This window comes from Anabrus simplex, chromosome 1, assembly GCF_040414725.1.
Source record: "Anabrus simplex isolate iqAnaSimp1 chromosome 1, ASM4041472v1, whole genome shotgun sequence".
Taxonomy (NCBI): Eukaryota; Metazoa; Arthropoda; class Insecta; order Orthoptera; family Tettigoniidae; genus Anabrus; species Anabrus simplex.
Genome location: NC_090265.1, coordinates 444,161,159 through 444,177,809, shown reverse-complemented (window position 1 = coordinate 444,177,809; position 16,651 = coordinate 444,161,159). Strand labels below are relative to the sequence as shown.

The 16,651-nt window shown below is 39.1% G+C and overlaps 1 protein-coding gene across 3 annotated transcripts in view; it reads right to left on the bottom strand.

The window, feature by feature from the left end:
* LOC136856931 (choline/ethanolamine kinase) overlaps positions 1 to 16,651 on the bottom strand; it is a 146,279-nt gene that overhangs the window by 103,239 nt on the left and 26,389 nt on the right. For all 3 annotated transcript variants that reach the window (XR_011017521.1, XM_067135194.2, XM_067135195.2), the window contains exon 2: positions 11,613 to 11,725. Coding sequence is in view for 2 of the 3 variants with exons in the window: in XM_067135194.2 (XP_066991295.2) it covers positions 11,613 to 11,725 (113 nt within the window). In the remaining variant the exon portion in view is untranslated. The remainder of the gene's footprint in view (positions 1 to 11,612; positions 11,726 to 16,651) is intronic.

The following is a 16,651-nucleotide window of genomic DNA, read 5'->3' as shown; positions in this document are numbered from 1 at the left end:
CTTACAAAAAACTGGCATGAAAATAGGTACTTCTTGCATTCTGCCCAATATAACTTTTACAAGAAACATGTAAAAATATGCAAATAATACAAAAGGGCGCAGAATAAAACAAGATTTATAATGGTGTGGTTATATTTTAGGTTGGTGGACTGGTTCAAATTTTATTAGCATTTAAAATCGACTGTGCATACTTTCTGCGCCTACAGTAGTTTTCAACTCTTTCCACATACATTTGAAACAAAGACTAGTCTGTTAGACAGTGGATGGGAAAACAACAAACTTCCTTTGGTGTTCATAAGTACAAAGTGGAAATTAGTTTCCCTGTTGTGCAAGAAATCCCAATGAAGAAACTGCAATTGTACATTCTTAAGAATAGCACTGGAAATGAAACTTAAATACTAGGATATGTTTTTATCTCTTGAATGTGGAATTTCTGGACGAATGATGCCCTAGTACATCTGTCATCACATTACAATTAGCTGAAGAATTACTATTGTCTGCCACAATAAGTCGTTAAAGTCTGAAAAACCAGTTTTCCCTACTTCAGATATTCCCGTACTCATTACAATGTTCACCTATATTCATCAGCTATTTCGTGAGCAAATAAAATTCTACCAGGATGGGCAATGCTATCGATAAGACTCCCAAAACATAAAACTCAGAAGCTTGTTGGCTTCTCTGTCAATTCACTCTAGATTTTCAAATTCATTTTCATTATAACCAGAAGAACTGGTAAACTCTCAGATCCTCTTACACATTTCGTCTATTATTACAGAACCCCGCCGTAAGACCTGTGCGCATGCAAGATTACTAAATTCACAAGATGTCCGTGGTGAATGGAGAACGTTACTCCAGTTTCGCTCTTTGTGAACCTACAAGATTTTCAATGCCGCTGGATTGGGAACATGCAGAAATATTTATATCCTGAGTGTTTCAGAGTACACATATTTTTAATGTTGACTCCTTGTAGCTTAACCATTTTTTGTATGCTTCAATGTGATCCAAAATAAATTTTTGTTTCAAGTTCCTCATTTTCTGAATTCTCCTGTAGTTTTTTTATTTAACCATACAACTTAGAATTCTCAGTTGTGCTCATCCCATGCAAAAGTTCTGAATTTTTTACCATTCAATAATTACATTTTTCATCTGCAAATAACTATGTCTCATAAGAGCTTGTTTAATTACCAAAGAAGAGACTTAAATTCCTATTGTATTTCATTCTTTGTGAACTTTGAGAAGACATTGAACATGCCTGATAATTATCAGGACCAAAACCATAATGGTTTCCTCTGATTTCTGAGAAACTGGTAAAGTGAATGACCTAGGAAAAGGCTTCTTACTTTTAGGTGTAGTTTTCACATCATGGGTCAGATAAAGTAAAATCAGAAAGCAGGCTAGCAATGGGGCTTGTACAGAACGCTCCTGTTGCCAAACTAACTCCGCTGTGGAGGATGCTTTCAGTTTCACAACTACACTTTGCCTTGTTGATATGCTGCACTATAGGTATGGTTTATCACTTACAGACTGGATAACCAAGCAAAAATGGGTGTGGTATCAGGAAGCAGCCACTTTTTTGAAGTATAATTCCTTGGAACGTAAACTAGATACAGTACTTTGGATGACAGATGACAGAATATCCAATTTAATACCTTGAATGGAAATGACATCCATTTTCCCTCCCAGGTTCCATCTCCCGCAAAGAAATGAAAATAAATTTTTGTCTTCATTTTTAGGGGATTCTGAGATGTAATAAGGAATACAACTTAATTATTTTTAAATAGGAAACATAAGGCCATAGTTTAACAACAGTATTAATTAATTACAATTCACATCTGTCAACCTTTCCACCAGCATTGGACTAGTAACATCACATTTAAAACTGATTTCTAGCAGGAAACTTAAACATACTGTCCTGTTTTTCCGTTCTATTTAGAGCTCATCTTCATGGCCTTGTATATCTCATAGGCAATGTTCTTGCACATCTCTCAATCTAGGACGCTCTTGTGCAATTAAGATGTAAACCTAACATGCACATTTTTATAAAGTTTTTGTGATAAAATATACCACTTAGCAAATAATAACAACATTATCACTGAGCAAGTGGCTGTGCTGTTTCGGTCACGTAACTATCAGCTTGCATTAGGGAGATGGTGGGTTCGAACCCCATTGTCAGCAGCCCTAAAGATGGTTTTCTGTGGCTTCACAGTTTCACAAAAGGCAAATGTTGAGGCTGTACCTTCAATCAAACAATCAATACTGATCTGCATTTAGGGCAGTCGCGCAGGTGGCATATTCCCTATCTGTTGCTTTCCTAGCCTTTTCTTAAATGATTTCAAAGAAATTGGAAAGTTATTGAACATCTCCCTTGGTAAGTTATTCCAATCCCTAATTCCCCTTCCTATAAATTAATATTTGCCACAGTTTGTCCTCTTGAATTCCAACTTTATCTTCATATTGTGATCTTTCCTACTTTTATAAAGACAACACTCAAACTTATCCGTCTACTAATATCATTCCACGCCATATCTCCGCTGAAAGCTCGGAACATACCACTTAGGGCCGGTTCTACCATCTGCTGGTAAAGTGGCTGGCAGCTGCCCGGGAGGTAAACTACCTGGGGGTGTAAATCGGCTGGTACTTTGCCTTGCGTCCAACCACCTCCGTGCAAGCGCTGGGTAGCTACCCGGAGCTAGACACCGATATACGGAGTTGGCTAGACTGATTTTCAGCGACTTCTCGCTTTCGAGTTTGGTGCTATCTATCGTTAGATGTATGAAGCTTATTTCGATTGCTTATTTTCCTGTTCTTGCATCTGTTGAATATCATCAAAAAACCTAATAAGGGGAGTCTTAAGAGTTATGGACAATGATTTATGTAAAGCTTTCGTGATTTTAATCTATGAGCTTCAAAATCAATACCTAATTGGGATTAAAATCTCGAGATTACATTTTCTTACGCGAGTTATAACCTGTCATGTAACGCAGCGTTTTTGGATAGTATTCTCGTAGTAGATTAGTCAAGTCGCTCGCTCCGAAATAGAAGGTAAGCAGGTTTTAAAAAATTATTTTCGTTCCCTGACGTTCTTAACTCTTTTTCACACGCTTCCATATAAGTTACATATATACACACCCTCATCTTCCTTACGGTCTTATTGCCTTTGAGCATTCTATCTGCAGGCTTCTATGAATTGATTACGTATCTCCACGATGCGCTATTTGCAACTAGCTGTGTGACCTCGTTTAGTTCCACATGCTTCCATTTATTGATAATGCATGTCATTCTAATGTTTAACTTTATGAAGATAAAGTTGGAACGTACTGTTAAAGAACTAATCGGGGGGAAATGTCCATCATAGAAAGAGGAATTCGGGAATTGAATAGTTTCCAATTTCTTCAAAATCATTTACAAGAAGACTATGTAAACAACTGATAGGAAATCTGCAACCTGGGCGACAGTCCTATATGCTATATTAATCGTAACATCACTTTCTACAAGTAGCACAAATAGGATAAAGCATTTTCCTTGTAGACATAATATTGTGATTAAACATTTCAATGAAATATATTAACAAAAGAACGTATGTAAAGAGGCATACAGATTAATACAACGCTAATAATGAAATAAAAAGGATTCATTAAAATGGAGATTCGAACCTGTAAACCTCGTATTATGAATTGAGCGCGTTAGCCATTATGCTACGAGAGAACTTAGGATATTTGGGATGCACAGGACTAACTTATACCTGGTGTATGAAAACTGAAAAAGTAGAAAATTAAATCCTATTTGAAATTATTTACAAATAGGTTTTGTTTTTATATCCTTTTAGTTTCTTTACGAAAGCTTTACGTATAAAATTTGTTCCCTACGCTACCGATGCGAGAGGCTGGCGTGACCGTTGCAACTTAAAAGAAGCATTAATGTTGAAAATCCTGCAATACAATATCGATCACTGTTCCAGTATAATGCTTTTCTCAGTATACTATGCTAATTTGAGTTGTATGTCACCAGAAATACAGCTAATAATGTTCAGCTCTCAAAACTTGCCCGGCAGGTAAAGTCTTATCGGGCCCTCGAAGTGGACGATAAATTACGCGCCGGGTAACGACGATTAATGCTGCCGATAGCGCTACCTGGGAGTGGTACAACGGAAACATCATTTTACGCGGAGGGCAAGTTACGCGCTACTTTACCAGTAGGTGGTAGAACCAGCCCTTAGTCGAGCAGCTCCTCTTCCTTCTCCTATTTCTTCCCAGACAAAACTTTGCAAAATTTTCGTAACGCTACTCTTTTGTCGGAAATCACCCAGAACAAATCGAGCTGCTTTTCTTTGTATTTTTTCCACTTCTTGAATCAGGTAATCCTGGTGAGGCTCCCATACTCTGGAACCATACTCTAGTAGGGGTCTTACCAGAGATTGATATGACCTCTCTTTTACAACCTTACTACAACCCCTAAACACCCTCATAACCATGTGCAGAGATCTGTAAACTTTATTTACAATCCGATTTATATGATTACCCCAATGAAGATCTTTCCTTATATTAACACCTAGATACTTACAATGATCCCCAAAAGGAACTTTCACCCCATCAATGCAGTAATTAAAACTGAGAGAGACTTTTCCTATTTGTGAAACTCACAACCTGACTTTTAAACCCGTTTATTATCATACCATTGCCTACTGTCCATCTCAGAACATTATCAAGGCCACGTTGCAGTTGCTTACAATCTTGTAACTTATTTATTACTCTATACAGAATAACATCATCCGCAAAAAGCCTTACCTCTGATTCCACTTGTTTACTCATATTCATATATATAAGGAAAGAAAGGTCCAATAATACTGCCTTGAGGAATTCCCCTCTCAATTATTACAGGGTCAGATAAAGCTTTGCCTACTCTAATTCTCTGAGATATATTTTCTAGAAATATAGCAACCCATTCAGACACTCTTTTGTCTAATCAAACTGCACTCATTTTTGCCAGTAGTCTCCCATGATCCACCCTATCAAATGCTTTAGACAGGTCAATCGTGATACAGTTTATTTGACCTCCTGAATCCAAGATATCTACTACATCTTGTTTGAACCCTACAAGTTGAGCTTTAGTGGAATAACCTTTCCTAAAACCGAACTGCCTTCTGTCGAACCAGTTATTAATTGCGCAAACATGTCTAATAATATAATCAGAAAGAATGCCTTCCCAAAGCTTACAACGCATGTCAAACTTACTGGCCTGTAATTTTCAGCTTTATGTCTATCACCTTTTTCTTTATACACAGGGGCTACTATAGTAACTCTCCATTCATTTGGTATAGCTCCTTCAACCAAACAATAATCAAATATGTACTTCAGATGTGGTACTATATCCCAACCCATTGTCTTTAGTATATCCCCAAGAAATACTATCAATTCCAGCTGCTTCTCTAGTTTTCAACTTTTGTATTTTACTGTATATGTCACTGTTATCATATTTAAATTAAATACTTCTTTAGCATTAGTCTCCTCCTCTATCTGAACAATGTCCTTGTAACCAACAATCTTTACATACTGCTGACTGAATACTTCTGCCTTTTAAAGATCCTCACATATACACTCCCCTTGTTCATTAATTATTCCTGGAATGTCCATCTTGGAACCTGTTTCTGCCTTAAATACCTATACATACCCTTCCATTTTACACTAAAATTTGTATGACTGCCAATTATGCTTGCCATCATATTATCCATAGCTGCCTTCTTTTCTAGATTCAATTTCCTAGTAAGTTCCTTCAATTTCTCCTCACTTCCATAGCCATTTCTAACTATTTCTTTCCAATCTGTACCGCCTTCTTAGTCTCTTTACTTCTCTATTATAATAAGGTGGGTCTTTACCATTCCTTACCACCTTTAAAGGTACAAACCTGTTTTCACATTCCTCAACAACTGCTTACAACCCATCCCAGAGTCTGTTTACATTTTTTTTTTTACTGTTTTCCACCGATCATAGTTACTTTTTAGAAACTGCCTCATCCCTGCTTTATCAGCCATATGGTACTGCCCAATAGTCCTACTTTTAAGACCTTCCTTTCTATCACATTTATTTTTAACTAAGACATAACCAGCTTCGTGATCACTAATACCAACTATTACTTCGGTTTCTCTATAGAGCTCATCTGGTTTTACCAGCACCACATCCAAGATATTTTTCCCTCTAGTTGGTTCCATCACTATCTGAATCAGCTGTCCTTCCCATATTAACTTATTTGCCATTTGTTGGTCATGCTTCCTGTCGTTCGCATCTCCTTCCCAATTGACATCTGGTAAATTCAGATCTCCCGCTTCCTTTCCATGTCGTTTCCCCACATAGCTGATTATCTTATAAAATAATTCTGGATCTGTGTCAGCGTTACCCTTTCCCGGTCTGTACACTCCAAAGATATCGACTTGCCTATTATCTTTAGAAATGAGCCTTACACCTAGAATTTCATGTGTCATCTTCAACTTTTTCGTAGCTTACAAATTCTTCTTTCACCAGAATGAATACTCCCCATCCCATCATTCCTATCCTATCTCTACGATACACACTCCAGTTCCATGAGAAAATTTCTGCATCATTATATGATTTCTCAGCCAAGATTCAACTCCTATTACAATATCTGGTAAATATATATCTATCAAATTATTTAATTCTATTCCTTTCTTTACAATACTTCTACAGTTCAACACTAATATTTTTATGTCATCTCTGCTTGAATCCCAGTTCCCTTATCACCGCTCCCTAGGCCACCCCGTTTCCCTGAATGTACCTCCCTATTACCCTTCTAAACAAATTTCCTAACTTATACGAACCACTGCGGTTTAAGTGAAGGCCATGTGAGCGCAGATCCCTATCTCCTACCCACCCATTAGGATCTAGAAATTTCACTCCCTGTTTCCCCACATACCCACTCCATAGTCTCATTTAAATCCCCAATCACCCTCCAGTCAGTATCCTTCCTACACAGTATTCCAATGATAAAAATCTCCGCTTCCTTAAACTTCACCCACGCAGCATTTACCAGATCCCACACATCTCCAACTATGTTGGTACTTATATCAGCTTGCCTTAAGTTGTTGTACCAACATGAAACACTACCACGTTCTCCTTCCCCACCTCCCTCTCTTGTACTTTCCTCAACATCTGCCTCAACCTAATTCCTGGATAACACTCTACCCTGGTTCCCTTTCCTCCATACACTTTCCCCACATGTCTAACGATAGAATCCCCCATGACCAGAGCCTCAACCCTACCCACCTCATTTGATCCCCTCCCCTCCTGGTCAGCCCTATGTTTCCTGATAGCTGCAGAAGCTACTTACTCCTCCCTTTTCTCTTCCCATGACCTTGTTCTACCTGTCTTTTCCTATCCTCTACCCTACATTTCCCTTCATTAATGCCACGGTTGCTTCCCACTCCTAGCCCTCTCCTATCTCATTGATGCCATAAGACCCATCTATGTCGGTGCAATGTAAAGCAGATTGTGAAGAAGCATTATCGGTCTTACATCTGACATGAGGCTGGTGTATATGAGCAAACTTAGCTCAGAAAGTTGCTACTGTACTCTACAAGTCACCCAGCCCAGCACTAAGCATAGAGTATTTATCACTGATATGTACTTCGTAACATAGTTCCAAGCGCATGCAGAAGTATCTTTTGTTAATGGTTTATGTCACACTAACACATCAAAGGTTTTCGACAACACAAGAATGGGAAAGGCAGGTAGCAACCGTAGTCTTAATAAAGATATACCCCCAGCATTTGCCTGGTGTGAAAATGGGAACCACAGATAACCATCTTTAGGGCTGCCGACGGTGGGATTCAAACCCACTACCTCCCAAATGCAAACACACAGGTATGCGACCCTAACCGCATGGCCAACTTACTCTGTTGTTGAAGTAATGACATTTTCCTGGCATATGCCTCTAACATGTACCACTGCAACTAGTTTGAAATGTGGAGTGAGACATGTGCCATCTCAAAAGAGTCCTTATAGAACAGCCAAGCTACAAGAAAACCACAGTAAACCTTTCAGCCACCCATCATAGGAATGTAGAATCTTGTCAAGCACAGGATTAAACAAGCTTAAAAGCTTGTTTCCTCCTAGTGGATATGTACAGTTGCATAAAAATAAAATCCTCTTGATAAGTCAGAAAGAAATGAAGTGACTTAGGAAGCCATGTGTTAATGATTTCTGGTGATGATTACCATTTTAAAAGGAAGTACAACAGGGCAACGCTAATCAGGAGAACTGAAGAGATCCGACACTTGGAAGAATGATGGTATTGCAGGGAGAGCCATGAAGAGAGTGAAAATGAAAAAGACCCTCGGCCTTGTAAACCTAATACCATCAGGTTGGAAGAGAGCAAAAGTTGAAAAAAGGAGGTCAGGTAATAAAAATGAAAGTGAGGAGCCTGATGCAGGTTAAGTGGAAGCAATGAACTCTGCTAGGGGGACCGTGGTCACCAACCCATGTTCCCAAACTGAGAACCGCTAGTCCTTCTTTTAATCCCCTCATACAACAGGCAGAGGTTACTGTGGATGTATTCTACTGTCCAAACCCACAGGAGGAGCCGCGTGGTAAGCTGTGTGGGTAGAGGCATTGGGTTGAAAAACTGACACGGAGGCAATTGGAAACTATGGTAGATTCAAATCCTCTTAGCATGCTGGTTTTTTTTTTCCAAATTTCATTACACCAATGTCTTGTTGCTAAGAGAGATGTGGACATTAATGTATACGAATGTTATATTTATCACTAGTAGGTTTTACTCATCTGGAGTTTTGTTTACAAATATTAAAATGTGACTAACATCAATCTCTACAAATATTGCACACCAGAAATAAACGTAAATCAGTACTGGGTCTACCAACCCTTGTGCTCTATGACCACTTAAGTCGATTGGGCACAGAAGAAGCATGGGTTGGTCTGGAAGAACCGTTCTGTAAGGGTCAGTTCTTCCCAAAGGTTGAGCGTCAATGTCCATAGCTCTTCCTTTAAGCTCAGGCGACAATGGCATTTCCTCAGTTCTTTCCATGTCAGGTCTATTTCTAGGCCAAGGTACCAATTCAATCCTTGCCCGCAAAACAAACTATCATTGAACTGCCTTCAAGGTATGAACTAGGTGATTATCCCGCTGGAAGCAAACATGCTGTTCTTCGTGATAAATCATGTCCAATGCTGGAATCAACCAGACTCAAAAGCAGTTTGTAAAGCTCTGCATTGGAAGAGTTTCCAGAATTCTCTGAACGTTCCCCAGCACCATGTGAGGTAAACCAACCCAAGCAATGAATAATAACACGACCATTTCCATTACAGGTGGCAACGAATTTAGCATCATATATGACGTTAGATTCATGGTACACGCAAAACTGCTCCTCATCTCCATAGGAAAACATGACTTCAATCACTGAAGACATCTTTCCACGCAAGTTCAGCGTTCCCATGGCACATACAAGACAATTAGTTGGTCCTTGGTCAAGGAAACCTTCCCCATGGCGACATAACTGTGGAGTCCCACATCCCTAATCCGGTGATGAGCAGTCTGCAAAGTGCCAGAAAAGGAAGACAAAGCCCTCAGTGTAACAACCGTCAGGAAGGGGTTCTCTAGTGCTGCAAGGAGGGCCTCATCCTGATCTCTAGTAGAGATGCACAGGCAGCCTGTAGAATGCTTCTTTGCTTGTTGAGCATGTTCGTTGTAAAGCTTAACCCATTGCTTAGTACTAAAAATGGGAACTCCTTCCCTATGATCAGTTTCTGTAGCTCAAAAACAAACCTTCACCAGCACCAACATGGCTGACCTTCAGTCCACAAGTTCCACCATTATAGATGATGCTTGTTTAAATGGGCCTATCATCGAGGTCATCGGCCTGCGCCATTATAGGAACAGCAGATGTAAACAGTGCAGGGGCCACATACCAACATACAAGGATATTAGATAGTAGGTAGTAAAAGGCATCACAATATTCTTTTGGACATTGTAACAGGAAACAAGAAATTTTTTCATGTTTGATAACAAACACACAAGAACGGAATGCCTGAGATTGATTGAGTATAAGCAATTTAAGTAGTAATGAATTCTATGAGGTGAATAACAAAACTTATCTTCGAAATGTACAAATGAAAAATTCCAATATTTGGACATGTCTACGACTATCTACGTTTCAGCCGCCTATGCCACCTGGCACAGATACGAAACAGCCTGCTGTGCATCATACTATTGAACTTGGATGGATAAATGTAATTACAGGCAATGTTCATTTCTTAACCCTTTCCCAGTGTCAACTGCTTATAAGCATCAAAGTAATTATTCGCAAGTTGCATGAACCTCTTATAAGCACATCCAAGTTTGTGTGTATTTCAGATTGCGTCAACCGCTTAGAAGCAGCAGAAGTCTATAGATACTTTCGACATTTATTGGCCTTATTTTGCAACAAAGTACTGAATTTTATTTCCATAGAATATCATATTCTGTGTAGAATTCATGTGGCCGTACCCACGTTTTCTGTGTGGTCAGCAGTTGAAGAAATATGGCTTCCGGACCAAAATCCCCGAGTGTAAACAAATAAAGTAATTAAGCAAACAGTGATACTGAGCTAATGTTTTTGCTTTGCGATGGAAGTAAAGACGAAAGTGACAATTATTCTCCCAAATCGAGGGATGAATTCCACGGTGACAGACATGAATGTGAAGAAATTGAAAACATACAGACTGACTGGGTTACGTTTGGAGGGCCGCAGAACAGATTAGATTTTACCAGCAACAGTGGGATTCATGCCAACTGTGGGGATAATCCCGAACCATTGACAATGCTTGAACATTTCCTTAGTGACAAAAAATTATCTGAAGTAAAAAAACAAATACACAACACGTGGAAAATTAATTTTCAGTTAAGAGGTTAGTTTACCAGATTATTAAGGCAGATTATTAAGAGCTAATGTGAATTTGAATTCTTTACATTCTGTCATTCCATTGCCCAGAATAATCTAAAAACCCTAGCCAAATTGTACTCAATGGAATCCTGCATGCGCAGCTGTGCCTGTGAGGAACTTGTACAATACCACGTGCTCATTCTTTCTTTGAGCGACTATACATACACGAAACACTTGCCATGGGAGAGAGAATTCACACATAACTCATGGGATACAAAAGTGGCAGGTGGACATACGGTTTTGTAGTTAGTGGACCTAGAATATCACTAATGAATACTTAAGTTTTTACCATTGATCTACATCCCAGCAGTATAAAGAGTTGGTAACATTATTCTTGTAAGAAACCACAACTTCAGAACAATACATGAACAATATCTTAACACTCCTTTGACATTCAAAGGGCCAGCAATTAGGAACATGTTTGGTGATAGTAACATCAGCTCCCTCTATTTCACGAGGCAGAGTTATTAGTTACAAAACTAAGATTAAGATGTGGCTGAAGGAAAAGGGACTCAGAAAATCCCTCTGATTAACATTATAAGAAACTTTAGGAAATTATTTATCTTATATCATCTTAATGAGCACCAATGAATACTTTCAAGTTTACACCATTGACCTACATCTCACAAGCATAATAAAGAGTTTGTAAAATTATAACACATCTTACCTGATTCTTTTCAATACAATATCTTTGGATGTAATGTGCTTCCAGACACCATGCAGATAGTCCCTACAAAGCCGAGCAGCCTTCTCACGCATCTCCAGTGTGTCACAAGACATCTAACAAAAAAATCATCTTGTTAAAACAAGTCATTTTCAAGAGTAACAGTTGCAGAAAATGCACACTCATGCAATGTATAAGATACTAGTCCATTACAATCAAGAAAGTGCAAAAAGTTCATATACAAGGTGTTTGAAAATCAATATTGGGATTTTAAGGCTCTGTAGTTACATTTGTAAATAATACATCAAGTGAAAGAGCCACTCAAACAGTTTGTTCTACAAGTGTTCAATGTGAGCACCATTCATCAAACGGCACATATCGAGTCGATAGCCGAGTTCATCCCACACTTTGCTCAGTGTGTCTAGAGTAATTGTTGCAACAGTTGCATCAATCCTGATTCTCAAATTGGTTAGGTCAGCTGGCAGCAGAGGTACAAACACACGATCCTTGATGAATCAACTAAGGTTTAAAATATATCCCTCCTTACTTAATTTCTTCTTGTTTCACTCATTTTGACAGTATAACTTCAACTACTTTTTTTTTTTTCCAAGAGTTCCCCCGACAACTATATTTTAAGAAAATCTTTTATATCACTAATTGTATTCATCAAGATCAACAAGCATACACGTCTCCAGCATAAAGACGACCCTGTACGCCGATTTTCCTTCGTTACTTGGACATTGACTTGTTGGAAATTTTAACCCAGCATGAATGAACATTTTATTTTATCACCATGATCATTACATGTGTTTTAAATGTCTTGCCATTTTGTCAAATCTTTTAGCTGAAGATGTTCCATAATCAGAACGAAACATGTCCTATTTAGTATACACCTAGAGATTAAGCTGGATTATGTCATGTAAACAGTAAAACTATTATAAGAAATTGACAAGTATTGGAAGGTGAGAATCTCCTTATGACTTAACCTTAGTTGTGTTGAGCCAATACGGAACAAAATATGAGATTTATAAGCTGTAAACCTTGGTGAATCCCCGAAGGTGAAAATCGCATGGCATCAGATCGGGTGAACGTGGAGGCCATGCGAAACAAGCTCTGTCATCTGGCACCTTACAGACAATCTAGCAGTCGGGTACACTGTTGTTTAACTGATCGTACCGAGTTATGCCAACAAGGCAACACACCATTTTGCTGCCAAATAACGTTCTCTAGTTCCGCTTCTTGTAATTGAGGAAAGAACCATTGTTCAAGCACATTAAGATAAGGAAGACCAGTAAAAGTTGCTTCAGCATAAAATACAGGCCTATAAACCTTCCACTGGGATATGGCACAAAAAACATTCAATTTAGGGGAGTTCTGTTGCAACTAGTGATGGGAAAAACGCCTAACTGTTTTGAGAAAACAGTTTTCCGATGGAAAACAAACAAACTTTTTAAAAGATACACATAACAGTTTTTCCTTAAATATGATCCACCATTCGTCTTTCACTGTTCGCTAGTGACTAGATGTAACCTTTCATGGAAACTAACCACGCTTTCGGAGCTATTTGGCTGAGATTGGCATTGTTCGATAGTTAACCACTCCCATTCCCTCGCTCTCAAATCAACTGTTTGTCTCGTAATCAGGAGGCAGTGAGACAAGAGCTGTTTGGAAAGCAGGTTTTAGTCAAACAGTTCAGCGTTTTAGCTTATTGCTGGTTGCTAGCTGTTGGTAGGTGATTTACGGGTATCGTCAAAACAGCTAACGGAGCAGTACTTTGTCAAGTGCTGAGGGAGGAGAGTTGTTTTATATCATGTCAAAATGAAGCAAGGTGTGGAATTATTTCATGAAGTGAAAATGATAAGGCACTTTGCACCATCTGCAAGCAACTTATTTCTTACAAGTCAACTATTACCAATTTGAAAGGAGGCCTGCAAAGAAAACATAGTAATATACACTGAATTAATGTCTCAGTGTTAAGAAAATACCGCCTATGCAAAAACGACCCAGTAGGCCTACAGAGGATAGAGAGGAACCTGGTACTAGCTCTAGCAGGACTGATAGCAAAGCCTTGACTGCTGATTCATGTGTCGTGCCTAAAAGATAAGGATTAATTAGGTCGTACGTCACCAAAAATGTCTCATCTGCCCAAAAGAAATTAACCTATCATGACTTGATTTATTTTAGACTAGCTGATTTACGCATGCTTTGCTACGGGATCCTCAGAAAGAATGTCATCGTGGTTTTCCTAAGTGACGTCAACTTAGGTCATTAAAAAACATCAGTAGGAATGTAGCGATTGAAAGCAATGTTATTATGTAAAATACTCGATCAAATGAAAAACCGTACATGTTCTCACTTTTAACGAACGTTATTACGGTGCCGATCTAACAGTCCAAAGTTCCAGTGCTGGAATGACCAGGCCGCAGACAGCTGTGAACACTTCTCTGCCATTATTCCATTAAATATGCACACTGCTAATTCCAATCAATACCTCAGAGTAGGGATTTAATAGCTCGAATGCTATGATGAACCAGTTTGTTACGTACCAGTAGTATCAGAAAATTTATGAACCAGAGGAATGGCATGCTAAAGAAGATAGTTATCTAACTTCCCAGCTACTTCTCGCCAATATTCAGGCAGGCTGTTATACTCCGTACGACCGGGCAAGTTGGCCATGCTGTTAGGGGCACGCAGCTGTGAGCTTACATCTGAGAGTTAGTGGGTTCAAACCCCACTGTCTACAGCCCTGAAGATGGTTTTCCGTGGTCTCCCATTTTCACACCCAACAAATGCTGGGGTTATACCGTAATTAAGACCAGGGCCGCTTCCTTCCCACTCTTAGCCCTTTCCTATCCCATCGTCGCCATAAGACCTATCTGTCGGTGCAATGTAAAGCAAATTTCTTAAAAAATACTCGGTATACTGCGGTAATCCGATCTATCGGACATGAGTGGCAACAGAGACACAGAGCACATCACAACAATGATCAATGTAATGTTATCGTTGACCAATGTTATGAGCTTTCTCTACTGTAGGCCTTCACATTTAGTTTTCTTTCGACTCTGTGATATTAGAGCGCCTTACAATATTATTTATAGCGCAGACTGTAGTTCCTGATTCCCCGACTTTGCATACTGATTTTCATTAAATTCTGTATAGGGCCTACTCATTTTCTTGAGACTTGGTGCTGATATGGACTTAGCAACAACAACAACAACAACAAAAAAACCATTCATGAATGTTATCATAGCCGGTACGGCAAATATGTATAAGTCATAAATGATCGGAAATTTTATACTATATAGTTATGTAGCATTTGTCGATAGGACCACTAACAACAGAAATATTTGAGAATTAAATTTTAGGCCTTCCCCTAAACTACTCTTTCACTGTGAATAAAAGTATTTATGGCTTAGATTATAGCGACTTATTCCCCGACTTTGCATACTGATTTTCATTAAGATAGGACCACTAATAAATACTTGAGAATTTACTTTTAGGCCTTCCCCTAAACTACCATTTCTCTTAGCGTGAATACGATTATTTATGGCCTAGATTGTAGAGACTTATTCCCCGAATTGGCATAACGATTTTCATTAAGATAGGACCACTAATAACAAATATTTGAAAATTAAATCTTAAGCCTTCCCCTAAACTACCATTTCTCTCAGCGTGAATAAGATTATTTATGGCCTAGATTGTAGCGACTTATTTCCAGACTTTACGTACCGATTTTTATTAAATTCTCTTCAGCCATTTTCTCGTGATGCGTGTACATACAGTAGAGTCCCGCTCATCCGACCTTCGCTTATCCGACATTCCGTGTTATCCGACACTGGTAGACTTAATTTGAACTTTTGGTGGAGACTAAATTCAGGGACACCCGGTGTGGAGGGTGCGACCTTGGGACAAGCACTGGCCTGACCGCTGGCGGTAGGACCGGCTTTTCTCTCAAGGACAGGTGCAGTGAGTCTTCAGTCATTGTTCATTATAGTATTGGTTGGGTGCGGATGTTATAGTTTTCATATCCTTTGTGAGTATGGCGAGTAAACGGAAGAAAGTGATTGTTTCTATGGAAGACAAGTTGAGTGCACTAAAGAGACTGGACAAAGGGGAAACTCTTCAAAAAGTGGCTTCAGATTATGGTGTTGGACGTGTTACAGTGGGAGACTGGAAAAAAAAGAGGGAAGAAATTGAAAAGTGGTGCTCTACCAGAGCAACAAGTAATGCACTGAAAATTAGAAAAACAATGAAAAAATGTGAGTACGAAAAAGTAAGTGAAGCGCTATTTCTTTGGTTCACTCAACACCGGGAAAAGGGCCTGCCAATATCGGGCCCTATTCTGCAAGAAAAGGCGGTGTATTTCCAGAAGGAGTTTAATGAAGGGGACCCTAATTTTACTGCCAGTGCGGGGTGGCTTGATCGGTGGAAAAAACGGTACGGCATTAGGCAGCTTAATATCTGTGGAGAAAAACTGTCAGCTAAATCCGATGAGGTTGTGAAATTTAAAAAGGAATTTCAAGAAATAATTCTTGCTGAAGGATTAACCGGTGATCAGATTTTTAATTGTGATGAGACTGGGCTAAATTTCAAGATGCTGCCATCAAAAACTCTCGCAGCCCAAGCCGAGACGTCTGCACCTGGGTACAAGCGTAGTAAGGAAAGAGTTACTGTTCTTGCCTGTAGTAATGTTACTGGGAACTTAAAAGCAAAATTGGTTATGATCGGTAAAGCAAAGAAGCCTAGGGCTTTTAAAAACATTTCTGTTAATGCTCTTCCAGTCCAGTACACGAATCAGAAGGCTGCCTGGATGTCTGCTGACATATTTAAAGACTGGTTTTTTACACAGTTTGTTCCAGATGTAGAAAAATTTCTAGCTTCGAATAATCTCCCGAGAAAAGCGCTTCTTCTACTAGACAACGCTCCATCACACCCAAATGAAGAGCAACTTAGAAGTGGTGACATCAAAGTCATGTTCCTCCCTCCTAACGTGACGTCATTATGCCAGCCAATGGACCAAGGTGTGCTGGAAACATTGAAGA